This window comes from Hippocampus bargibanti, linkage group LG22, assembly GCF_051943395.1.
Source record: "Hippocampus bargibanti isolate YZ-2025 linkage group LG22, ASM5194339v1, whole genome shotgun sequence".
NCBI classification, from domain to species: Eukaryota; Metazoa; Chordata; class Actinopteri; order Syngnathiformes; family Syngnathidae; genus Hippocampus; species Hippocampus bargibanti.
In genome coordinates, this window is record NC_142755.1 from 3741646 (window position 1) to 3769269 (window position 27624).

At 41.0% G+C, this 27624-nt stretch overlaps 1 protein-coding gene across 11 annotated transcripts; it reads left to right on the top strand.

The window, feature by feature from the left end:
* The first annotated feature begins 345 nt into the window (after positions 1–345).
* On the top strand, positions 346–27195 carry LOC148881680 (pleckstrin homology domain-containing family A member 5-like). 11 transcript variants are annotated; one of them, XM_088988696.1, is made up of 30 exons: positions 346–537; positions 650–726; positions 1267–1324; positions 12278–12361; positions 12560–12613; positions 12957–13113; positions 13209–13313; positions 13786–13858; positions 13958–14058; positions 14936–15081; positions 15179–16117; positions 17010–17296; positions 18094–18326; positions 18414–18497; positions 18751–18870; positions 20299–20352; positions 21098–21178; positions 21630–21686; positions 21774–21854; positions 22441–22593; positions 22667–22768; positions 22835–22940; positions 23065–23108; positions 24145–24348; positions 24629–24764; positions 24843–24970; positions 25388–25684; positions 25983–26119; positions 26219–26379; positions 26954–27195. In XM_088988696.1, the coding sequence occupies exons 1-30, from the start codon at positions 443–445 to the stop codon at positions 26986–26988; spliced, it is 4389 nt and encodes a 1462-aa protein (XP_088844822.1). In that variant the 5' UTR covers positions 346–442; the 3' UTR covers positions 26989–27195. The 11 variants fall into 11 exon arrangements, with proteins under 11 accessions (XP_088844822.1, XP_088844823.1, XP_088844830.1 ...); XM_088988697.1 differs by having other exon boundaries at positions 24846–24970; XM_088988704.1 differs by lacking the exon at positions 24145–24348.
* The last annotated feature ends 429 nt before the right edge of the window (positions 27196–27624 follow it).

Below are 27624 nucleotides of genomic sequence, written 5' to 3' on the forward strand. Positions count from 1 at the left end.
AGAACGTCAACAACACTATACCAACAATACTTGGAGCCATTTTATTCACGCCGGTTAGAGAAAAGTAACAAAGTCATGTTTATCTATAAAAAGGCCATTATTCTCGTGTTTTAATTTATTTGCTCTCTGAATGATTTCACTTGTATGCGCCTCGCGGTTGTCAACCGCCACGGCTTTCTCTTTAATCGACTCGCATACTTTCGGAGAGTCGTTATTTATTGAAAGGCGTCAACTCTCCAAGCACAACTTAAATCTTACGTAATTTTGAAGGGAAAAAGGGGCCCCGCCTCCTGACATTTGGCAGAAGTCGTATTCTGCTGCTGTTGCCTGTGTGTGTCTTCCAAGGCGCGTTCTCGCCTGTTGGTTTGACGCGGACGCGCGCACCCCAGCCCTCTGTTGGAGTGTGAAGTCACCCGCAGCTCTGGAAGCTTTTCGGCTAGACATGGCGGCGGATCCTAAACCGGACTGGCTCTCCTGTCTTCCGTCTTCTTCTTGGAGTTACGGTGTCACCCAGGATGGACGTATATTCTTCATCAAGTAAATATCGCGTGGATACAAGGATTTATAGATGCTCCCGGTTATTCAGTCATCTCGTTTTTTTTTTCTTCATCATCACCATTTCCCCCTCCGTTTTCTATTCTGTTAACAGCGAAGAAGCCAAGAGTACAACCTGGTTGCAACCCGTTACCGGAGAAGCTATAATAACAGGGCACAGAAAAACTCCGGGTAAGTCATTGTTTTCCCCACTATCTCCTGATAAAACGCAAGCTCGTGGTAGCTACTAGCGACGAGGAGAAGTTGAGTGAATACCTCTGCAGCAAAGCAACAAGCCTCTTCTTCTACGGCGTTTCCCCTTTTTTCATCCACCTGGCCACTTTGCAACACACTTTTTTAAAAGTTCCGTCACGTAGGTTTGAGGCTGATGTAGCGAATTCCCACTGCAATGCCCTTTAGGAGGAAAAAAATGCATTTTTGTCAATAAATCTTCCAAGCGGGTAACATTATGGCAAAGTCAAACGCACATCTGTAGGGTAATGAGGGAAACAGCTGGATATTATGCCCCGCCAGGGGGAAAATATGATGAAGGATTGGGAATAGTGGGTGCCGAATTGTGGAAACACACACCAAATGAGGTCTTTATCGCCCCCGACGCTGCATCACATGCGAGTGTGTTGGTATGTATGTATATGTGTGAGCTCACCCCCCCCTGCACAACTGTAACACTCATCTGTCGTATCCCCCTACCCTCCCCTACTGCCTTTTCAGATTTACCAACAGGATGGGAGGAAGGCTACACATTTGAAGGCGCTCGCTGCTTTATCAAGTAAGTTGGGATCCCCGAGAATGATGAATGAGGCACGTATGCAGTGGCGGCGAGGAGCTGCTTTGTTTAATAGGCAAAAGCAGATATCTCACCACCCACCGAGCCCCCCTCGCTGCCATGCCGGCGGAATACATGACCGTTTGCCATTCCCCTGTGAATGAACACTGCCTTCTCTTTGTCTGCCGATCTTGAAGGCTGTCTGAGGTTACCCCCTTGATACGTGCATAAAAAAATATGAACCGTAGTTCCTCGATATATTTTTCTTTAAAAACTAATGACAAATAAATGCTAACAATTTCCCTTTTGGAAAAAAACTGCATTCCCCACTCCATAGATGGTCTTGTTTATGGAAAATCTCATAAACAAGCTTAGAGTAGCATGTCGGTAGCAAAGTTTCATAAAAGCGTAACCCCGTTTGCAAAAAATGATCACACCCTTCAACAAAATGGATAATTTGTCATTGTGTGTAATACCTCATCTTACGGACACCTTAGCTCAAAGGTAAATAAAATGACTTTATTATATAGTACAGTTTATTTCTTTAATTACAACACAATAGCACATTTATTATACATAAAATAAATTCTGTGGAGGTTTTAAGGCTTATGTAGTAGGAAATTACGTTTTATGGGGACCTGGGAACGGATTATTCTCATTTTTAATGGTTTCTTATGGGAAATAAATGTTTGGCAGACGAACTTTTTGCCTTACACAATTTCTGGGAACTGATTAAGTTCGTAAGCTGATGTATCACTGTAATAGAAATCGAGTTGTTGCAGTTAAAGGCCAAAAGACTATCTGTTCAGTTCAATATTCTCATGACTACAATCCACGTGTGTGTACAATGTCGACATATACACGTAAACAAATGAAAACAAATCACTCATTGTGTCCCCAAAATTCCTTTTTGCTGAAACATACCAGAGCTAGAGGATGACAGTTAACGTTTTTGACAACCCCCCATGAAAGGTGTTTTAGGCTAGTTTTGGAAATGTCGTCCAATAGGGTGAGTCGCCCGGGCTGTCAGTTGAAGCCATGTTTGTCAAGTGAGTGTGAGTCAGATCTTCGGATGAGCTGAACAGGCTCTACTTGTTGGTGTGCAGCGTTTGTGCAAACGTCTGCGTGCTTCCTTACTAGGCCTTGTTCTAGCGTCCCATGAGAATTTACATGTATATTTATCGGACCTGTTTGACAGCAAAATAACCTTTCTCTCTGTTTTCGGGAATGGCGATGGGTTCATTTGTTGGCGGGCTTTCCTGACTAGTGATGTGTAGCCATTTTGAGAACCGCAGCTGACACATATGGCGAGCTAATATAGTTGCTCTAAAAATAGCACCGCAGCAAGGTGGTATGTAATGAATCCACGTAGAGTGCACAAAGGCATGCATGCACACGGACAGGTAAAGGGAATATGTAACATAAATAAATAAATAATGGAAACATCACTTCTAGAATGTGACAGGCTGTGAAAATGTCAGAGATGTTTTTTTTTTTTCCTTTGGAGAGTTTTGCCGTAAAGTTTCAGCATGACTGACACCATCGCAACTTGTTTAGCATTGAGGCGATTATGTAAGCGTGAAAGTGCTTAGGTGATAAGCAAAGTCTTTTTGTTATGCAATTTGAACACGGGCGTATTCTTCAGACGTCAATCGGATGCTTTTGTAGAAAGAAAAAGAAACATGAGGCTAACTTAAGGCGTCGAGCGCTTAGGCGCTATCGGCGTGTCAAAGATAAGGGCACTGTGACCAATTTTTGTGTCGCCTGCTGTGTGGAAATTGAAATGTGGTTCAATCTCACATTTTTGTTGCCTCCCAAAACATTTTTTTGGGAATAATGGAAATCCAACCGGGAAAATTTCTGACCTCAGGGGGATTCTCAACTCGATGAAGACGCATCGCAAATGACATAAATGGCATTAAAATATTCACGAATTTCTTTCCTTTTTTTTTTTTTTTTTTTTTTTTTTCATGCTTGGGTGCCGATAAAGCGCTGGTCAGACCACTGGCAATGTTTTTTTTCCCTTCCACGACGGGGCAGCATTTGCCTTTTGTCCATGTTAGCGCTTTGTACCAGTTTCAGCTGTTGTTAAAGCGTTATATAAATCAATATGTATTGTATTTTGTATAGCCGCCCCCATTTCAAGCTCAGATAACTCCAGACCCATAAAACATAGGAATTAACTATTTTTTTTGGATGAAAGAAGGTTTCTTCTGCTGAATTGAATGTTTATGTAGTCCTAAAACTTAATATACTGTGGGTCCTGCAATTTGAGTGAAAATGACAAAAACCCTGGCACTGGAATGGACACATTTTTGCACATTGTCTGCCAGGGAATGAGTTAAAGGAGTGATTGACAGATCTGTTGCAAAACACTGTTGGATTTTGTTGCTGGAGGAAAAATAAAAGTACTATTGGGAGCGATCTAGATGAAAATGTGGGTCGAGAGTACCGATAAGGAATTTTTACTTTTTGCCTGCTTTGGGGTGGTTTTCTCATTTCGTAAGCAGACACAGTCGAGACTCAGTGATTCCCATCGGATCCCAAATTTAGTGTTTGATTTGTCGAATCCTGATCTTGATTATAGAAATATGCTCGAGGCTGTGCCAATCTGGAAAGTAGTGATAACTAGCCAGGGGCGGTGTTAAACATTCCGCATTCGGTTTTCTTGTTGACTTAGCGCACCGTGTCTTTCCCAAGGTCGTTCACGGCAAACTGTTTAGGCTGCCAAGATGTTTTTTTTTAAAGCACTTGCACTTGTTTGAAGCTTCGTGCGGCTAAATTATTTCTCTCGACCTCAAGCGCCTTACGAGAGTGGTTCTTACGCACTGGAAAGTTTTGTAGCGAACCCGTGTTGTCGTTCTTCAAGCGATGGACACGTTATGTCGCTTCTTCCTCAAGTACGATAAAAAAAAATAAAAATCACAGTAGGGGAGGGGAATGCTTTCCAAAAATGGATTGTAATGACCCTGATACCAACCTTGTGAGCAAGATACACACAAGGGTTGTAAATTCCCAACGTCTGCGAGGCACTGAAGGTGTCTCGAGTGTGATTTGCGATGAGACCACTTGAGTCCAAGGGTGAGGCGACTGGAAGCAGGAAGATGAGTTGGTTGTTTCTTTTGGCCCATTCTGGCTCTTTTTTTTTTTTTGCACACGGCCTCATATTTAACACATTCGGATTGCGTACAGGCGAAAACTGACACAGTGTCCGAAAACGGGTCGATCTGACACATCGTTTGGGAGGACTGTAAATATTGGTGTGTAGATGCTAACGGATACTTAGGGAGTCTTACAAAATAAACCAACTGACACTAATCTAGTCTGTTTATCCCTCGTGTCAGGGAAACAATGGCGGCGCTTTCGCTGCAGAAACAGCAGCTGATTCTGGCACACTATGTACAGATCAACGAATCAACAACTCATTAAAACGGTGCACGGGTTCCCACCCCCACTGGAACCACAACGTGGGATACATTCAGATGTATCAGGCTATGCTAACCGTCCAACCAAAAATTCCCAGTTGTTACAATGTGATATTTTGTCTTTTACCCAAGCGATCTAAACCTAATCCTGATATGATCGTACTGTAGCAGGACCATGCCTCTCACTCAGCAGGGGGCGTTTTTAGGTTAAGGTTGTTTTAGCGCACTTTCTCATGATTTTTCGGACCCACTTGTTATCAGTGGAAAATAACAATGTGTCTACAGTCAGTCGTGTGTGCTCCTTTCTGACCTCTACACTGGTGACCCCGACGTGATTTCTTGATGCAACCTTCTGTTAGGACCGCTCTAGTGTCCGCCACTGTACGCTCTTTATATGCTAACCGCATATTTAAAAATGTCGTCACCTTAAAAGAAAACAAGAGTCACATTTGGCCACGGTGCCGTTTACACCATCGCTAGCAACCTCCCACGAAGGAAAGTAAAAGCCGGGAGGATTCATAAATTAACATATCAAGTCTCTGAGGCGTGATGTGGCGGCTTGTCACACGCTCCGCACATCAATTTAGGGCTGCAGCTATTGAACGTTTTGGGTTTCGGATAGCCTGCTGAAAATTCTCTTGCATCCTTCTGGAAGTCCATAGCGTATCCCACCCCAGATGTTAACACTGCAGTCGCGCAAGTCGTACCACTGATTGATGAAGTTGGCCCGTCAAGCTTTGGAGATTAATTTAGGTTTAAGGGGGAACAAAAAAATCCCACGGAAGAGGAATCTTTGCCAGTGTTAATGCAGTACAACAGAGCGGCACAGCCGTAAATCCTTAAAGCCACCCTCTGTGAGGATTATGTTCATTTTTTAAAAATTGAATCTGAGAGATTGATAGTATTGATTTATTTCAATGACAATTTTGATTTCAAATCTTTTTTTTTTTTGCCGCGGGCCCCATTGTAATTATGGTTTCCTCTCGGAAGCCATTATGAATTTGAGGAAGTCATTAGAATGTTTAATTTCCTCCACATATTTCATATAGAGCGCACAACAAATGAATGAGTAACTAGTTTTCAAATTTAGTCAGTAAGTAAAAAAATAATGACTTATTGTAGTTTAGACAATTTGAAATGTTGGTTCGGACTTTAACAAGCATGACTGATTTCTTTAGTGGGCCGAATAAAATGATGTGATGGGCCAGATTTGGCCCTTGGGCCTTGAGTTTGACACCATTGTTGTAACTGTTGTTTTTTTTTTCGAGTTGAGTTTCTAAATCGAGAGTCACTGGTTGAAAATTTGGCTCATTCTTAGAATATAACACCTGCCAGATGTTGGCAAGATATACAAAGGTCCATTTTGTGATAGTCGCAACAAACATCAGCGTATGTTCAAAACGACGTCAAATGTCCACTCAGAACCGATCAGGGAAGAAAAACCCCATTGCTGAGTAAGATTCTCTGCCTCCCCCCCAGCGTACCAAATTGAAACATATTACTGCTCTGTACGTACCAAGTGTCGGCGGCCAATGAGTCGTGCGATTCGCATTAGTTCTCGCAACTACGAGATGCTTTCTTCATCCGTGCTCGAGCTGCTAATCATTTGTGCGCGGCGGGATGCCTTCGGGGGGATGACTTCGGCCCATAGAATCATACAGAAGTTTAGTGGCCTTAACAAGGCGGCCCTTGTCAACCTCATCGGCCACAGCAGAAAAACGACATGACCAAACAGCTGCGGCGTAGAAATAAGAAAACCACGATGGAATTGACGCCCGCCAAGTCCTCAAAATCTTGGTTTATGCGGTTTTGAATTGACTGTCACGAGTGATGTAAGCGGTCTTGTGGTGAGCTTGCAAAAAAAAAAAAAAAAATATGGTAATGACTGAGATCTTATTTATCTTTTTTTTCTTTACCCAAATCCAAAACACACTATTTGTTCTCATCTCCTCTCTGGAGCAGACGACAAGCAGGGTAAATGTGAGATTTCCTTCTTCCTTTGCCCGATTTTGCAGAGTGAATAGATAATCTACTAGCGAGTCTGGCCAGGATTACAATGATCAGGGGGGGGGGGGGGGTCTGTTCTAGGCCCTGCCAAGTTTTGGAAGAAAAAAATTAATTCCCATGATCCAGTCCAGCGACTGATTTGGCGTTTGCGGTGTTTTCAATCTGGTTTTGAGGAGTTGAGCTAAATGCACCCGTAAATCCGTTTTGGCATTGTGTTGCCCGTGTATTTGTACATGCGAGCTTGCTAGCATAAAGAAACAAATGGACAACATGAATAGGATTTTGTGGTGATCCTTCTTTGGAATCAATGGGAGGATTAGACTTAGTTTATGACGATGGACTTAAAAGCAGCAGATGGATGACCAAACTCAACTTTATTATTATTATTTTATTTTTATTATTATTTTTTTTTATTTTTTTTTTTTTTATTTTTTGTGGTTTCTGTTGTCAGAATAACAAAGGTATGAAATCATTTTATATTTCTTTTCCATGCCAGGACTTGGTGTCCCCCACACTGCCGGCGGATGATGCGAAGCTAATCGTTTATTGTATTATGTTCAAGGAGGACTACCCCCACCCGCGTTGCAGATCCAAGCTATAAATCAGATGAAGTTAGCTAGACAGTAAAGCAGCAGCGGTCTCCCTCTGGGCTCAGCAGATAGGTGTCTAACCACCACTAGTGCCCATTTACGCCGTAATGTTATTTCTGCTTTATTGGCTGGAAGGGGTCTGGTATACGGTGACAAGAATACACGGGAGAAAGAATTTTTGTGGCTCCGCAGGATGGATTATATCCGTTAGCGAAGCGCACATTGGAAGGTTTTGAAAGGCTGTGATATGAATTTGTAATTATGAAATTCTAAATATGTGATAGTTTTAGGCTTGCGAAGCGACAACTGGGTCACTTTTAAAGTCCGAGAATGGACCGATGGATGTTTATAGTCAAGCTCAGATGACTCCAGACCCATATACCTTAGGAATTAACTCTTTTTTTGTGATGAAAGAAGAGATTTTAAGGTTTCTTATGCTAAATTGAATGTTTTTGTAGTTCTAAAATTCAATATTCTGTGGGTCCTGGAATTCGAGTGACAATTTTTGCACATTGTCTGGCAGTGAAATAGTTAATTTTCAAGCGCCTTCCAAAGCACCCGAGGACACTTTACAAACATAAAGAACAAAAGAAAAAAACACCAGAACAATAAAACCATAAATAAAATTATACTATTTAATTTGCAAACTAAAACGCACCACGGAATTAACGTAAATGTGCTAGCTAGCTGGATGCTAATGCATGATACCAATTGCCTTTTGACAGGCTAAGAACACCAGAATTTCTGAATTAGTGTAACAAAATTATCTGGACCTAATACTGTATATAACTAGACTGACTCGCATATATTCTTGATCATCTGCAAAAAATATCACTGCAGCATACTTAAAATTGCTTGACATGAGTACTGTTTATGTGTAATATGCTGCAAAAAATGTCGCATTAACATTTATTGTCTTTCAATTGTCTGTGCCAGGTACTTCTTGCTGCGTAATAGCGATGCAAAGAGGGTTGTTGCATGACCACGGAGAGAGCTTTTGCGGATCTGGATTGGTCATTAATATCAGCGTGAAGAAAAAATAATAATAAGCCAATTGGATCTAATAACATCTGGTGGAAATGAACTAGCATTCGAACCTCCTTGCGTCTTATTTATAGCGTAAAGCCTTCAAAAGCCCGGCGGCTTACCGCGGGCTAACCCGCTACCTGCTGCACTTTTTCCTAAACGGCATTCTGCAGCGTCTGAACCGCTGCGGCCCTCTTTTTTTTTTCCAAGCCTCTCGATCAATTGCAGCATCCAGCAGCTAAAGCCTCCAACTATGTCCAGGCCCTTAGAAAAATCCATGTGATCCGATTGCCCCCCTCCCCAATCCGCCCCCAGAGCCATGCAGGAAGCTATCACTCATCCCGCCCGACACAAAATAAACGGCACAAGCTCATTATTTGTCGCAATGGCATCGGCGCCGCCATTTTGTATTTAAATCCCTGAGAATGTCACTTGTCATACAAATTTGGGAGGCAAATTGATCAAAAGGGACGTGATGCCTTCTCTCTGCTTAGATGAGAGACCAAGTCGATTTCCCCTCTCATGGGTCAGTGTGGCTACCCCCCCCCCCCCCCCTTCCTTGTAGAGAGAAGACAAGGACAAGAACAAAGACAAGGGCAATCTTAATCTGTTTTCAGTGTAAACATCAGCGCGTTGGGAATATGTTTTAGTCCTGGCTGCTAGCGCTATGTCCGAGTCTGAAAATGGAAGCATTCCCTTCCTAGCATTAACGCCACAACGGCCTAGTAGTTTTCTTGACTTTATTCTATTTTTATTTTATTTAAATGACATTCATTCATATTGAGCCTTTAAGCGTTTGATAAAAAAAGACAACAAAAGTGTGAAGTTTAAAATAATTACCAAAACAATAGGATTTATTGGATCCTGCGTTTCTTAAAAAAAAAAAAAGTAATAGTTTTTTTAATGCCTGATAATAAAACACAAAAGTTGAAGGATTTCAAAATAAAATGAAAAAAAAAACAGCATCAAGGTTAACTCATTTGTTGCCATTCCCGAATTTATTCGGGAATTGAAAAGTATGACTTGGACCGCCGTTTTGTTTTTGTTTTTTTGCAGATAAAGTGCTGGTCAGACCTCTGGCAATCTTTTTCCCTTCCACCAGGGGGCAGCATTTGTCCATGTTAGCACTTTGTTACAGCTTCAGCTGATGTTAAAGCGCTATATAAATCAATATGTATTGTATTTTGTACTGCCACCCCCATTTCAAGATCAGATAACTCCAAATGCATATAACTTAGGAATTAACTATTTTTTCTGATGAAAGAAGAGTCTTCGGTTTATTATGCTAAATTAAATGTTTATGCAGTCCTAAAACTTAATATTCTGTGGGCGTTTGGGTGGAGCGGGATAACTCGGCATGTTCCTGGCGCGCTTGTATCACATCCGGCTTTGATCGCAATGATCTCTTGGGACCAGGGCCAGGAGACGGAGACTTTTTCTGTCTTCTTTTATTTGCAGCTTCGAATCAAGTCTGTACACTCGACTTCAATACATCACACGCGCTGATTATCCATTTATTTCCTGTCTTTCAGCGTTTTTTTTTAGTTGATTCTAAAATCATCATTTAAATATGAATTCAACTTAATTTGAGGCTTTGCAGTTGATTCACCGTTTGCATTGTTTTTCTCAGTGCTTCCATGCGGCTTTAGGGAGGTCAGAGGAGGACAATCAATTTATATATGTCATAAATGTGTCACATGGGGGGGCGATTTAAATACTTTAACTCCCCTTTCGTGTCATTTTTGGAATACATAGAGAGGAGTACTGACTGTCCATCCATTATTTCCATTTTTATGGCTCGTTGTCATGTTAGTCAATGTCCACAAGAGGGCACTAAATCACCAACGTAATATTGTCAGCTATATTTTGAATTTTGGTTTAATTTTATTAATAATAATAATAGTAATAATCATAGTCATCATAATCATAATACTAATCAGAATTATATTAAAACATAATAATAATATATTTTATTTATAAGTGCCTTTCAAAGCTCTCATGGACGCTTTTCAATAACAAAACAAGCACATGAATAAAACCAGAGATAAAATGATGAATATAAACCAATTACAAAATATAAATTTATAATTAACCTTTTGTTATAAGTTTTCATCCCCACGTAATTATAATCAAACTGTGATATGGTGTTTTGTTAATAGTAAAACAATTGATTCATTATGACATTTGTAATATAAAATAAAATAGCCTTTTCATCACAACATAATTATAATCTTACTGGGCTATGTTCAAGAGCGTTAAATCATTTTTTTCACAAAAATATTCAGGATTGAGTCAAATACAATTGCAACAATGCATCATAAGGTTGAAAGATTTTATGGAGGGATGGGACGGGGGGGGGTCGTATTCTTACAGCTGTTCATTTAGTTTTACATTAAAAAAAAATCACCATTGTAAATTTCCATTCCCAAAGCTACATCCATTTAGATCAGCTTGATTTTTTTCAGATTTTTTATGCTGATTGCGAATACTAACCTAATCTCATGAAGTATTAGCCTTTTTTAAGGATTGGGTATTTGTAGGTGAGCGGGAGTATTTCTCAATGGCAAAATGTTTATTGCAATTGACTTTATGTACTACACTATCGACTGTTTATCAACCCGCGTGCGTGTTTATATGGGTTAACCCAACCGTGAGAGTGTGTGGGCATTCCGGTTGATGTGTGCGCTCGAGGCAACATGCATTTGCGTCTGCAGATGGGTAACCATGACAACTGCCGCCTGAAGCAGGACGACGGTAGCGGGCGGGCGCATCACGGCGCGCCGCGTCTTTTATTTTTTTCTCCTCGATAGATGCGGAGATTACCTGTCTCTGCATTTTCATCTTTTTATTTGCCATTGTGAATCTTTGCGGGGCTCCCATTTGGTGATAGGGGGGTCAAGTCCTCAATGGAATGCACTCAGACCCTTTTCGACTCAGTGGTGGGTTAGCCGGCAGTTTTTAGAGTGTAAAATTAAACACCATACACTCCTCAAATTATTTTTTACATATTTTACCCAAGATAGTGTTTGTTGATCTGCTAAGCAAAAGTCCAAGTGGACCAGTTGTCAAAATTTAGCTCGCTTGGTAGCTTCCTTCCAGCCCGTCATACTCGTCTACTTTGACACATCTGAATCGTAGCATGTTAGCGAATAGCTGATTAGGGGAGAGAAACGCAGTGAGTGCTTTTGAGCGGCGACTTGCACGAGCACTCAGTGGAAAAGCTCATGCACAGGGCTGCCATCCTCCTGGCTCGATTGTCTTTCTTCTTCTGCTATTCATCGGGTGAGTTCAAATTCTGACGCTCCCTTTTTTTTTTTAATATCAGATGATACTCTTGTGCACAATGGACGAAACTAGCCTGTTGCCAAGGCGTATTTATATTAGCTCGCGATGAGTAGCCTCTGTTGTTTCAGCCGCTTCATTCCGAGGTGTTGTTTCCTGACAGCGGCTGTCAGCATCGCACTTGAATACAGATGATGTCATCGGCGGTGCCACTACAAAAAAAATCTGAGTCACCTTCTTGACCTATTTGCGTGCGCTACATATCTAATGATAACGCCCACTTGTACCACCGCCCCTCAATTTTCACATTGATGCACATTTATGTAATTCAAACATGAGTGTTTAATATTCTCCGAAGCAGGCAGGCGATGCTAATGTTTGCTTATCGCTAACTGCACAACAAGTGACAAAAATGTCCATCGTTTAAGGGATGGGTTTGTATGTTTGTGTGGTATGGTGTTCCAAAATTAATCCAGGGATGGATTTATGGTTGCAAGTGGAGTATTTTACAAGCACAGTCTCTTTTTTTTTATGCACGCCCTTTTGTGAGTGTCTTGTGTTTTTCAACTGTTATATACAGAGATTGACATTTATTGAAACTTTTTTTTTTTTCATTCCTTTTCCAGTCACAATGAGCGAAAGGTGATGTGTAAGCACCCCGTATCTGGAGCTCCCTCCCAGGATAACTGTATCTTTGTCGTGAATGAACAGTAAGTCGCCTGACTGCATTAATTTAATATAGGAAACCACCAATAGTTATCTTCTTTTCGTTATTTTATGTATTCACCCTCGTGGTATTTTATGTCATTCATCATCATGTTTTTTTTTATTTTATTTTTTTGACGAAATCACATTTGGTTTTTGCATCCTTATTATTTTGTCATCATGTCTTCCTCCTGTGCTTTTAGTGTGAAATATGGAAAGCTTGTCCGTCCCGACAAGCCCCTAGAGTCTGAGACCAGGTAATAAAGCCCAGATAATTACAGAAAGGGTAGTTTGGCCTTCGGCTTTTTAATCAAGATGAATCAGTTGAATGCTAAACGGTCGGCGGGATGCACTTGCATAACGCCTGGTATTTACACATATTGTCCTTTATGGCTAATTTCCATGTCATTTTAAATCCTTGGCCCATTCCTCATTTTCCTCATCTCCCTCTTGCTCATTCAGACATAGATGACGGACCGTTTAATGTAATGCTCGTCACCATTGCAATTTTTCAGTCCATGAACGAGTACGACTTGTTTATTTTTCTGTCTCGTGGGAGGTCAAATATGTATTTGTCTGTGTCTCATTACCTCGCGGCAGGACAGCTCCAAAGCCCGAGCAGGAAAATAGCGGTAGTCAAAAGGAACGTCCCATGAGCACCATGAGCGAAGCGTCCAACTACACCGGCGGCTCAGACAACAGTAACTTTACCGGGAGCCCTGCCGCCACTTTGACTCACTCCTCTTCGTTCACGCGGGTCAGTATCCTTCCCGGTCATCGCAGAGAACATTTGATGTTATTTCAGTTTGTTTTTTTTGTGAAGGCGTCAGCGTTGATTTTCGATTCCAACAGCCCTCGAGGTCTTCCAAAAAAGTTCACAACTTTGGCAAGAGGTCCAATTCCATCAAGAGAAACATCAATGCCCCGGTGGTCAAAAGCAGCTGGCTTTACAAACAGGTCCGAACATTTCACATTGCGCCAAGTCTTAAAATAAAAAAAGGATCAGCTTTATTTTTAGTTCATTGACTGCAATCAAATGTAGTGTGAGTTATTTTGACTTTATTATATTGTCCGCGCTTTTGCTCTCACTCACTTTTGGCTGTCATTCTGTCAAAACCCGGCTGTAATTCCCCACCGTCAAACCTTCACTCCCTGCCTTATAAACCTGTCAACAAATTGCCCTCTCGCCGACAAAAACTCATCTGTCTCGCCATAAATCCAAACCTCCTTTTGAGGCCGGACATCCAGAGGGACAAACTGTATTGGAAAAAGGAATGAGACATGCAAACCTCCATTTGGTTACTCGACAAATCTGAGATCAATATAGAGGAAGGAATGAAAGACGGTAGCAGAGGGATTAAAAAAAACAAAAAAAAAAACCTGTAACCATTGATTTTTGTTTTTCTGTGAACTTTGACCCCCCACTCAGGACAGTACAGGCATGAAGCTATGGAAGAAGAGGTGGTTTGTTCTGTCGGACATGTGCCTTTATTACTACCGCGGTAAGCCTGAAGTCTCACATAACATTTATTACTATAATAATTATTATTATTATTTTTTTTTTTCATGATTTTTATTTTATTGTCAATAATGTGTTGCAGACGAAAAAGAAGACAGCATCTTGGGTAGTATACTGCTCCCAAGCTTTCACATCTCCATGCTGTCAGTGGATGACCACATCAGCAGAAAATATGCCTTTAAGGTAATAAATAAATAGATATATAAATGACTAAATAAATAAATAGATTGATAGATGGACGGATACATAAATGAATACGTAAATAAATGCATAAATAAATACGTACATACATAAATACACTAATACATACACTAATAAATACGCTAATAAACACAAATAAACACAGAAATAAATAGATGAATAAGTAAATACATAAATACGTACATGAATACGTACATAAATACGTACATAAATACACTATTACATACACTAATACATACACTAATAAATGCACTAATAATTACACGAACACACAAATAAACATAAATAAATAGATTATAAATACATAAATAAATAAGTACGGAAACACATACATAAATACACTCATAAATATTACTCGTAAATACAGTAGTATATATACACTAATAACTACACAAATAAACACACAAACACATAAATGTATACATGAATAAATACATGCATAAATACACAAATAAATAAACACATGCACGCATAAATACACAAATAAATGCACAAATACATGCACAAATACATGCACAAATACATGCACCAAAAAATACAAAAATAAATACACAAATATACAAATAAATACCTAAATGCATACCTAAATGCATAAATAAATACACAAATAAATATACAAATAAATACCTAAATGCATACCTAAATGCATAAATAAATGCATAAATAAATACATATATAAATAGTCTTGTCAAAAGTCAACACACTGTATGATGGTAACAGATTTTATAAGATCTTGACAGTCCAATATTTAAAGTGGTATTAAAGGAGCCTTAACACACTGTTAGCCAAAATGTCATCATGACTTCATCTCATCCCTGCTTCTCTTTTGTTGTCTCTTTTCATCTCTCTCCCCCGCTAGGCCACTCACCCCAATATGAGGACGTACTATTTCTGCACCGATACAGCCAAAGAAATGGAGTCTTGGATGAAAGTCATGACAGACGCCGCCCTCGTCCACGGTGGAGCTGTCAAAAACTCGGCGGGGAAATGTCCGCAGATAGACACGTGAGTCTTTATGTCATATTGATTTTGTCATCATCACGGAAGCAAAAATCGCAAACTTACATCGGCGACTGTATAAAAATAATAATTATAATCACAGGTTGGACAAGTTGAAAGTTGATCAACCGGCACCTCCGGAGTTGAACAACATATTGAACAACCGAGTCTTCAGCCGACCAGAGATCCAAAACAACGAGCGCAATCGCGTGCCGACGCGTCAACACTCCTTATCTCGAAGCGACGAGAAACGTCTGAGGGACGCAGACAGACTACGCGGCGAAAAGGAGCGCGAATACTACACCTTGCGAAAAGATGGCGGCCGATATTGCCTTAAACAAGACTGCGTGAGCTACGTGCTGCAAAAGGACGGCGAGAAATATCTCTTGCACAAGGGCGGCGAAAAGTACACGCTCCAAAAGGACGGCGAAAAATACTGCGTTAGCAAAGACGCCGATGCGTGTTCCATACGGAAAAAAACGTCAACGGAAGAAAGACTTGGTGATACATTGTCAAAGGACGACGCCACGTTTCTCCAAATGGGACTCCCGTCCACTCTCATAAAAGAGACACCCAAATACGTCCCTCAAAGGGAAGTGAGGAGGCAGCTTTCGTTAAAGGAGACGCAAAGCGGGACATACGGAACGTTGCAACTTACGGATAAATATCACACGTTGAAGGACGTTCGCAAATACAGCACGCTCAGGCAAGAAGATCGATACGCGACTCTCAGAGATTTGGAAAAGTACGCCACGCTTTGTCATGGGGATAAACGCCGCTTCCAGCACGATCCCGCCGGTGCGGAAGCGTCTCACGGAAAAATAAGTAACGTCAAACTCCAGCCGGCCATGTCGGCTTCCCGCAAGGTAAACGGCTCGGGACCAGTAGACCACACAGGTGACTTACCGTCAGAAAACGAAAGACAGGCAAGACTTTCCGCTACTCCGGTTCCGGAATCAGAAAATAGAGGGTTGGCCAGAACCAATTCCCCCCAGCAGTTGGATCACGTGACTCGCAGAACTCGGACAGATGAGGACAGAAGGTAAGAAGACTCGGCCCATTCAACGTCATTACTTGAATTGAGTGAAAATAAGTGTTTAATATTCCCAAAAAATGCCCAATGAAGCAACGAAGAAATTCAGACCCGAAAGTATTTATTGTTATTATAATTATTATTTTCTTTTTTAACTAATTCACTGCCAGACGATGTGCAAAAATGTGTCCGCTACAGTGCCAGGTTTATTGTCATTGTCACTCAAATTTCAGGATCAACAGAATATTGAGTGTTAGGACTACACTACATGAACGTTAAATTACCCGTAAGAAACCTTGGACTCTCTTCTTTCATGAGGAAAAAAAGGGTTAATTCCTAAGTTATATGAGTCTGGAGTTATCTGTGCTTAAAATGGGGGCGGGTGTACAAAATACAAGACATATTGATTGATATAGCGTTTTAACAACAGCTGAAGATGTCACAAAGCGCTAAGATGGACAAAAAGGCAAATGCTGCCCCCTTGCGGAAGGGATAAAACGTTGCCAGAGGTCTGACCAGCGCTTTATCGTCAAAATAAACAAAACCTGAATAAATTCGGGAATGGCAGCGAATGAGTAAATGTAACCGTGACAACGGCTCATCTTGTGCTCCTCCCTCAAGCTTCTTAAAAGCTTTTCTCCCTCATTACTCTAAATTGCACAGTCCTTCGTCCTTGTTCTGGCCTCTTTGGTCCAGCGGGGAGCTAAGAGCTTTTTGCGTCGCTTTTGAAGTGCATCTCCGGAGAGGATGGCGTTTAGCTACCATTTAGTCAACAACGCAGGGAGTAAAACTCTGTCCCTGAGCCCCCTTTTCCTGAAATCTCTGAATCATCGCGTGGGTGTAATGTGACTGTAAATTCAATGTTAAAAGTGAGCTACTAAAAGCCATTTTGTCCCCGCAGCGTTTCATCCTACCAGACGTTACCCCGCAACATGCCCAGCCACCATCCCCAGCTCGTACCCAGATACCCAGAAGGCTACCGTACGTTACCCCGGAACAGCGTGATGAGGCCAGACAGCATCTGCAGCGTGGCGGGTTCCACGTACGATCGTGCCCTTCGACCTGCCTCCACCAGCACGGTCGCCGCTCCGGAGAAAAGGAGGTCGATGAGGGACGACACCATGTGGCAGCTCTACGAGTGGCAGCAGAGGCAGGCCTCCTCCAGGCAAAGTCTGGCTCTACCGACAGGTAGCGGGTGGGGGGTGAAATCGCCGCGGTGCTTTCAGGCAAACTTGGAATTATTGATTTTTTTTATTACACATTGTCCTATATGGGTAATTTCCTTGTCATTTTAAATCATTGGCCCGTCCCTAACCAAAATACTCTTTGCTCATTTTATTTACTTACTTACTTACTTACTTACTTACTTACTTTCTTACCTACTTACTTATTTGTTGTGTGTTTGGGAATTTTCATTTATTTATTTACGGGTAACTTATTTATGTATTTATTGATTTGTTTTTTTTAATTTTTTTATTTATTTGTGTGTTAAGGTGTTTATTCATTTATTTATTATTTATTTAGTGTGTGTGTTTAGGTGTTTATTCATTTTTTTGTGTGTGTGTTAAAGCGTTTATTCATTTATGTACATGTTTATTTATTCATTCATCACTTTATTTATGCAGCCATTTATTTATACATCATTTAATCACTTATGTATTTAATTAATAATGTATCTAATTTATTATTCATTTAATTATTGGCACATCCCTCAGCAAAATATTATTATTTATTTATTTGTGTGTCTTATGTTTATCTGTTTATTCATGTATTTATGTTTATTTTTATTTATTTATGACAATAATAATAATAATAATTATAATAGTAAAAATACATTTCTGTCTAATTTCCTCATCTTAAATCATTAGCCCATCCATGAGCAAAATACTCTGGTCATTTCATTTATTTATTTGTATTTATTTATTTATTCATTTATTCATCTATTTATATATATATATATATATATATATTTTTTTTTCCAATAGGACATTATGGCACCCTTCCCAGCACCAAGACAATGGGCAGCATATCAGAACACGCGGCGGTCCACTCCATCCCCACTTCGCCATCCCACGGAACGTTAGCCCTCTACAACACGCTGCCACCACCCCGCAAGCAAAGCGTTTCCAACGCCGGCAACTCCCACGCCGAAATCCCATCGCCGGTCGTAAGAGAAGACGGGACGCTTGATCGTCTGCACAGGACACATCATGCCAAGGTAAAGGATGGTCAAATCGTCTTGCCTTATTTTTGAATTGAGAGAATATTCACTCACACAAGTCATTTTTTTCCCCCCTTCCATCAGTTAAGAAGCACACTTGATCGCCGTACGTTGGCAACCGGGGTCCCTTCGCAGCCCATTACCTCTCAATCGCTTCAAGGCAAAACGGTGAGTCTTATAGATCTTCTTTCAGACACTCACGGTGAAGCCAAACCTTTTCCATTTTGGCTTTCGGAACCATTAGACATCCTTCATCACAGAATGGCCGACGGCATTCTTTTCACCGTTCCACTTGGTCTGTCATCTTTGAGCATATGAAATTAAACACATTTTGTGAGGCATCCGCTCACTTGACCCGGGGACGGTTATTTTGTTTTCAATGTAGCGGCTCATTTTTCCTCTTGTGTGATACTTCACGTAGCCTGAGGAACTGACACTGATGCTCATCAAGCTCCGCCGACAGCAAGCTGAGCTCAACAGCTTGCGGGAGCACACGTTATCCCAGCTAATGGCCCTGGGAATAGAGGGGCCCAACCCCAAGGTCAGCACTGAGCGTATGGGCATGGAATTGAGAGGTGTTTTGGTGTTGCGGTGCCAAACCTTGCATACCAGCGGGATGCATGCGGCTTCGGGTTGCTTGCTGTTCACTCGGAATGAAATTGAATTTGGCTCATTATGATTATTATTTTATTTTAACTCATTCGCCGCCAGGCAATGTGCAAAAAAATGTGGCCACTCCAGTGCCAGGGTTTTTTTTGTCATTTTCACTCAAATCGCAGGACACACAGAATATTGAGTTTTAGGACGACATAAACATTCAATTCAGCATGGGACTATCATCTTTCATCAGAAAAAAAAGAGTTAATTCCTAAGTTACATGGGTTTGGACTTATCTGAGCTTGAAATTGGGTCGGCTGTACAAAATACAATACATATTGATTTATATGGTGCTTTAACAACAGCTGAAGTTGTAACAAAGCGCGAACATGGACAAAGGGCAAATGCAGCCCCCTCGTGGAAGGGCAAAAACACTGCCAGGGGTCTGACCAGCGATTTATCGACACCCCCGTAAGAAAAAAACAAAACCCGTGAAAGGCGCTCCATGTCACGCTTTTCAATTCCCGAATATATTCGGGAACGGCTGCGAATGAGTTAAATACCAAAATCAATTTCATGTTGGAAGCATTGTGATAATTTTCTGAGATTTATGGTTGGTGATTTTTATTTTTTTTTTTTTTTTTTTTTTTCTGGGTGGCACTTGTGATGGACTGTGTGCATTTGTTTTGTGAGCATGAATATCCGTACATATTCGCATGAATGTGTCCACAAAGACATATCTCCACATATGTATATTTCGCGGTTCTATGATGCCGATACCAGCCAACAAAACTTACCAATCATACTAGTGATATCTCTGAATATTCATCCTGGTATCAGTTTGCAATAGGTGGTATTGACTCTGCTTAATATTATCATATCATAAAGTTGTTCCAACTTAATTATTTCATTGAAACCGCTCACTAATTTCTTCACTATATTTCTCCTGTAGTTTTTTTGTGTGTTGTTTCTGCATCCAGATTCTTGATGAATTCTCGCAAATTTGAATCAACCTCATCTTGAAGCACTTTAAATAGAGCTGTCGGGTTGAAAAGTTGAACATGTGCAAACAAAAATTCCGCTTGTAGGAAGCGTTCTAAAATTGCAATAAGAAACGTTGACAAGATTCCGAGTGAGGTTATCCGATGCCTTTGATTGGATTGGATTGGATATGCCTTTATCATTTCTGGTCATCTATTTTTTTTTTTTAATTAGACCGTCACAGTGCATTTGAATTTCTTTCTGAAGAAAAACCCCCTCTTTTCATTTCTTCCTTCCCGAATGAGACATTCAATCGACTCCCTCTTTATCAAACAGAGCTGGCTTTCTGCTTCTTTTTCCTCTTTCCTTTTTTTCCCCGCTGCCACTGCAGACTGATGTTCTGTCTCATCATCTTCAGAGGAACCTTGTTTACCTGGAAAACCAGGTGAGGACAAACTGACCTTCTGTTTGAGTCGGTTTAGAACTAATTGATGTGACTGCGAGTCACTTAAATGTATAGCGACCGACTTCAACACTCCGTCTCATTACCTGAAAGTGATGCCTGGCTCTGATTGCCCCATTAGCTCTGGTATCAGCTCGTTAGCATGACTAAGCCTATGTGGTAATGACCTGAGAAGTCTGTTATAAGCACGGTCTAAATGACACCTTAAAACAGCCAGAGTTACCAGCACAACTTTAGCTCGCTGACGAAGCTTTTTGGATGAGGAGGGAACCGTCTGACACCTTCAAAGAAGTACAGATGACAACTGAAGAAACTCAATGTGTTTGTATAGCAAATTGCCATAATACCCACATTGGGCGCCAGATGTGATTTCTTCTGTGTCTTCACTCTCTCACTCTGTTTTTTTTTTTTCAACTTCTGGGGTTATGCCCCATTCCGGGCTCGACCTTTCGGCAATCCCCAAGGGTCTTTTTTTTTTTTTTAATATTTATCGGTATTGCCAAATTTAGTCCAACGCGAATGTTTGACATGAATGTTGGGCATCATGACCAGGATGTTGTGACCTATCCCAAGTGGGCCTTTTGGTAACTTGTCCACATTTTTATGACAATGTTTTGCAGTGAATTTCCTTCATCTCCTCAAACGGCACTTTGGTAAACAATTTAAAGTACTTTTAGCAGCTTGAAACGTGTTGTTTTTTGTTCTGCCTTCCTTAACGCTCCGCTAGAAAAAGGAGAACGAGCCCCTTATCTTCATGATTCACACTATGATCGAGAACTCGGCACCACGGCCGCAACTCTACCAGCAAGTAAGATTTCAGGCAGGTTTGAGCTTGAGTCACCGTTCGTTCAGTCAGTCAAATTGAGATTCGGCAAAGCAGCCGTCCGCCTTTTTCTCAGACGGTTGACTCAAGCCAGATTTTGCCTTTTGTATCCGACGTGACGTTGTATCCGTGTCCATTTTGGATGTCGTCAGTCAGTCGGTCACGTTCACAAAAGGAGGCAGCGTCATGATGAATCATTTTTTTCGACGTGGCTTTTTGATTTATCCCACCGGCTGCTTGCTGTTGAGTTGAACATGGCTTGGAGTTCAATACTACACAGTCATGGATTTTCCCATTTCCTCATCCGTGTCTTCAATGCTCTCCATGGTGTACACGCTTTTCATCACGTGAATGGATTCTTTTTTTAATTTCCCTGCTCGATTTGACATTCATGCAACCTTTCATGTTATACTTTCATGTTTGTGTTTCCTCCCAGATCACCCCAGATGAGTACAAAGACTCTTCTATCATCCAACCCGGCAATGACATTGATGTAAGGCAAACCGTGTTTCGTTTGAGCGGCAGCATATGTATATATATATTTTGTTTTATAAGCAACTGTTCTGATTTGCTTTGCCAGACCAAGTTGAGCAGATTTTGTGAGCAGGATAAGTTGGTGAGGATGCAAGAGGAGAAAATACAGCAACTTCACAGAGAGAAGGTAAAAAAATTATATATTAGTAGTATTTATTATTTATGTATTATTTTTTTATTTGTATTCATGATTTATTTTTACTATTTCTCTACTATTTCTGTTTCTTCATTTTATTTTTTATTTTACGATTATTTTATTTTATATTATTATTATTATCATTATTTAGTTATTTTATTTTTGGTTGGGTGGTGACGTTTCAGTTAAACTGTCTCTCAATATTTATTGGTCCATTCTCAGCATTATTTCTTTATTAATTTTTATTGTATTTATTTATTGTATTTATTTATTTTTTTGTTGAGGAGTGACATTTCAGTCAAACTATGACCCTCAATGTTTATTTGTCCCTTCTCAGAATTATTTTTTTAATTATTCTTTATTTGTTTTATGTATTTATTATTATTATTATTTTATTTTTGGGGGGCTGGGGGATGTCTCTCCATATTTATTTGTCAATTCTCAGCATTATTTCTTTATTATTGCTTCTTTATTGTTTATTTTATTTATTTTATTATTATTATATATTTTTTGTGGAGTTGAGGGGGTGACGTTTCAGTCAAACTATGTCTCTCAATATTTATTTGTCCATCCTCAGCATACTCTGGAGACAGCGTTGCTCTCTGCCAGTCAGGAATTAAGTGACCAGACTGATCCCAACACCACAGCCACCCAAAATCTGGTCCAACAGAGGGACGTGCTCCAAAATGGCTTACTCAGCACCTGCAGAGAACTTTCCAGAGTCAATACGGTGAGCAGACGTCATGAAATACTTGGTCGGAAGTTGAGTTGAGAAACTGCGGGTCTCACGGAGTAAATTTCAGGAGCTGGATCGCTCGTGGAGGGAGTATGACAGGTTGGAGGGAGACGTGACTGTGGCAAAGTCAAATCTACTGGAGCAGCTGGAAGTCTTAGGCAGTCCACAGGTGACACACACACACACACCGACCCACACACACACACAGACGTTTTTACAGTGTGTGTATCTTCAGACTGAGCCTCCCAGTCAGCGGCACATCGAGATCCAGAAGGAACTGTGGCGGATTCAAGATGTGATGGAGGCGCTGAGTAAAAATAAACCGCAGCGCAGCATCGACGGTGAGTATTAGTTAATCGCCTGTTTTGTTGTCCTGTGGCAATTACAGAATAAAGCGATTACAATTAAAACAAAAAATATGCATACACGTGCGGTTATTTTCACACTGAGTTTTTTTCTTCACAGGTTTTTCTGATTCCAAGCCACTATCCAGCCAACAAAAGAATGAGGTAAGCTTCTGCATTAGCACTTTCTAACCTTTTTTGTAACCTTAATTACGATTAGAAGAGTTTATTTGTATGGCGGGTTAGAAGAAACGCTTTGCAATCTGGTTGTTGTTGCAAAAAAATAAATACAAATACATTAACTCATTCATTACCAGACAATGTGCAAAAATGTGTCGTTAAAAAACCTTAGACTCCCTTCTTTCATCAGGAAAAAAAGGTTAATTCCTAAGTTATATGAGTCTGGAGTTATATGAGCTTGAAATGGGGGTGACTGTACAAAATACAATACATTACAGATTGATTTATATAGCGCTTTAAACACAACTGAAGCTAAAACGCTAACATGGACAAAGGGGAAATGCTGCCCTCTTGTGCAAAAGAAATAACATTGCCAGACATCTGACCAGCGCTTTATCAGCACCCCCACAAGACAAACCAAAAACCCGAACAAATTCGGGAATGGCGCTCTACGACATATTTTCAATTCCCGAATAACTTTGTCAATGGCAGTGAATGAGTTAAGCATGCTGCAGCGATATTTTTTGCAGATGATCAAGAATATATGCGAGTCAATCTAGTTATATTTTTTGGTTCCAGATATTTTGTGACACTATTTCAGAAATTCTAGTGTTGTTAGCCTGTCTGTCATAGGCAATTGGAACTGCGCGTTAGGATCCAGCTAGCTAGCTAATTCAATTCCGTGGTGTGTTTTACATTTAAATTTTGAACTGGGAATGACTATAAATACCCATTGATCCATTCTCGGACTAGGTCCAGATATTTTGTTACACTAATTCACAAATAAATTCGGGAATGGCAGCGAATGAGTTTAAAAGGACATTTATTTGGTCACGGAACGTTTATGTGGAATTTTGCGCAAACTCACACACATCTGTTTTTTTAATGCAGTCAGAAACTAGAAGTATTAACAACGACAGTGCACCCCCCCCCCACACTCTCCGTCTTGCATGTTAGTTACTCAGCCAAGTGTCACGATGCACTTTCTTGAAATGAGACCGGCTGTGTTAACTTTTAACAGGCAGCGTCATTGTTGCCACTCAGTCCTATCAAGACGGGAACACCCGTTCCGCCACGTCCGCCTCTTCCGCACTACTACTATTCCTCCGAGCACCCCCCTCACATGCCCTCGCACCACCACCACCCAAACTCCAGCAGCCGCCTGCCACCTTACACACAACGTCCCGAGGACCGCAAAGCCGGCTCGCGGAACGGCGCGCACAGTGTAAGCGCAAACGGAAAAATGGCCACAGCTTGCTTCCATCTTATCAACATCTTTGTCGTTTGGCATTCGGTGTCGTCTTTTCACGTCTCCACTTCGTTTCACACCCTTAGTTGAATGTTCCGAGCCATTTCAAGTGAACTGATTTTTTTTTTTTTTTTTTTGGGTGCATATTCTCAATCAGTCCACCCTGTTAGCATGCGATGCTATTTCTTTATTTTAATGCTACATGTGACGACTGTCTTACTTACACGTTATGTTTCCCAACCACTTTACCGCACAGCAAGGTCCGGATTATCGCTTGTACAAGAGCGAACCCGAATTGACCACCGTCAAAGAGGAAGTGGACGAAGTCAACAATGAGGACAAGGACAAAAATGACACGACTGCTGAGAATATCGATACTGTCGCCGCTAAAGGTACTAAAATACTCCCTGATACATTTTTTTTTATACCTGTGACTGATTATTTTCGATGAAACGTCTAATTTCACGCAGTAGGCGTACCCCTCTACCCGGTGGGTATTGTTCCCCCGAGAACCAAATCTCCCATGAGCCCCCCGGAGTCCACGACGATTGCCTCCTACGTCACTCTGAGGAAGACCAAAAAGCCCGAATCCAGATCGGTACGTTTTGCTTCTGAGTTTAAGCCAGTATACAATATATCCGGGATTTGGTTAGTGTATTTTCGGTTGTATAAAGCACACCCAAAAGCCTTCATTTTTATCAAAACATGACCCTGGCCCCTGTAGAATAAGTATTGCGTAACCCCAGCTAGCCAACTAGTAGATAGCTAATAGATAACCAACAGATAGCTCGCTAGATAGCTGGCCACCTAGATAGCTATATGGCCAGCTAGCTAGATAGCTAGATAGTTAGTTAGCTAATGCACTGAATGTCACTAAAATACACAGATAGAAAGCTAGCGAGCCAGCTAGTAGATAGCCAACAGATAGCTAGCTAGACAGCTAGCCACTTATACTCCGGTGCGCCTTATACACTGGAAAATACAATACCACAAGTCTGTGTTTGGCTCTCGGCAGGATCGTCCCAGGAGCTCACTAGGAGACCAATTTGGCTACATCGAGAGAGAGGTGGGGCGACCTCGAATGAGCGTGGAGGAGCAAATGGAGAGAATGCGGAGACACCAAGAGGCGTCGTCGCAACGGGAGAAAAGGAGAGAAGCCCTCTCCCGCTCGCATTCATTTAGCAAAGACGAGCCCTTTACGATGCCGCCGGTATTGAACGATTTACACTCTGAAGACGCATGGCGTGACAGGGAAATGACAACACAAAGTGGACCTTTGCCGCAAACTAAGAGCAACGACACGGGAGATGAGGTAATACCGCCGATATTTTGCAGTTAGCGTTCCTTCAAAAATAATGAATCCATAGCTTATCCATTGTGGATCCTGAATAAATCATTTTATAAGACCGCCTTGGTGAAACTAACAACACTGAGATATGGTGTCCCACAGGGATCTTCACTTGAACCACTCATCTTGCCCAAAAATGTTTCTATCCTTGTGGATTTCTCCATTGATAACAGAGGAGCTTCAACACCTCACAGCGGTCAATTCCGTGTTTGAAAATTATATGATTTGATGTTTTTGTATTGTTTGTTTTTTTTTTTCACAGCTGTGTGAGAAGCAGAAGGCAGTGATTTCGGACCTCCATGCTGAAATCCAGCATGTGGAGATTGTAAACTCCTTTGAGGAGGACAGAAGCAGGGACGATATGAGCAGCTCGCTAACAAATATCACCTCTGATAACAGGTGTGGTCCTTCCACTGAATATCGACATCATAATTTAGGGATTATCGTCTCATTCTGTTGACTGACTCATTGCAAATTGCCTTCGTTTTTCATAACCAGCATTCAGAGTCCTGATCCAGAGACGCCAAGCCCCGAGCCAAAAGAAGGTGAGGTGGATGCGGTCCAAGAAAATACCCGGCAGGACAGCCTGGAGAACCATTTGGAATCCTTCAGCCAGCTTCCTGAAAACGACAAGAAAAACAATAATAACTTAATGGGTTGTAAGTATTGCGCCACGGGCGTCAAAATATTATTCGTGTAATGCCCGATTGGATTGGAATTAGCCTTTATTTGTCTCGCAGTGGGAGAATTTACATTTCACAGCAGCAAAGTGATGACAGGAAGAGGAACGGAAAGGAAGAAGTAGAAAAATAAAATACAGGAGCTGCTGTAAAGGCAGCCAATCTTGCGGCGCCATCTTGAAGTCAAAACCAAAAAAGAAAACTAAATAACATTCAATCTTTAGCACTTTTCTGCGCCCTCTTTGTTGCACGAAGCAGTTCTAGATGAAAGAAGAGAGGATTAAAGCATCCTTTTCACTTGTGAATCAGGGACGCCATAGTGAAATGTGAATGTCTGCTACAAGCTAAATATTGAAAGCAAACACGAAGCGGTAGCATCCATTGACGAAAGGAGATTGTGTCACATCACATCGACTGTCCCACATACAGTAAATCCGCTTCAATTCCAAGCCGCGACAGTTCCACAAATGACCTTTTCGCTGAAACTTTTGTCTCGCTAATGACCTGTTTCTATAATTAACTCGCTCCATTTTTATTTCTTTTTACCTTCCAGCACAAATTTTCACTCTGGTGAGCAACGACACGTGAGCATCGAATCTGGACGTCGGCGCTGACGTCCCGTCGAGCCACCATCCACCCGTCTAGGCTCCCACAAATGTAGCAAGTTGCAACGAGCATGCTCCCCCCCCCCCACCACCACCGGCTTCCTGCATTTACCACATGACGACAAATGAGACTGAAAAGAGCCGCCGAAGCAGAGACGTTAGGTGGACATGTCCTGATCCCAAAGGTTTCTACAACTACAAAAATAATAATAATAATAATAATTAGCGCAACGTTTATCTCCTTATTCCTTTTCCATGCTGCTCGAAGAAAGTTGCCATGGCAGAAGTCTGCCATTTTGTCTTAAGACTGTGAACTATGAATAATAATGCAAGTCGATATATTTGGTGCAAAGAAGCGTAACGGAACAAAAAAATATGGTTGACTACATTAGTTTGGATGAAGAAGTATTATATATTATTAACCTATATGTTTTTATATATAGGTTGACACTACATTTGCAAAAATCACCGGACCAAAAATGTCAGTACAGTATTTACATCATGCCTATAATCATTGATTTAAAAAAAAACAAATGCATACATTTTTTACACCTCTTCACCTTTTTTTTCAATTGTGCCACTAATACTTCATAATTTTGCGTATAAAATACATATAGAT

Coding starts and splice junctions, on each gene's coding strand:
- LOC148881680 (XM_088988696.1), top strand. CDS start 443: ATGGCGGCGGATCCTAAACCGGACTGGCTCTCCTGTCTTCCGTCTTCT. Junction 17,297..18,093: donor AAGTCTGGCTCTACCGACAG/GTAGCGGGTGGG, acceptor TTTTTCCAATAG/GACATTATGGCACCCTTCCC. Junction 26,380..26,953: donor CAATAATAACTTAATGGGTT/GTAAGTATTGCG, acceptor TTTACCTTCCAG/CACAAATTTTCACTCTGGTG.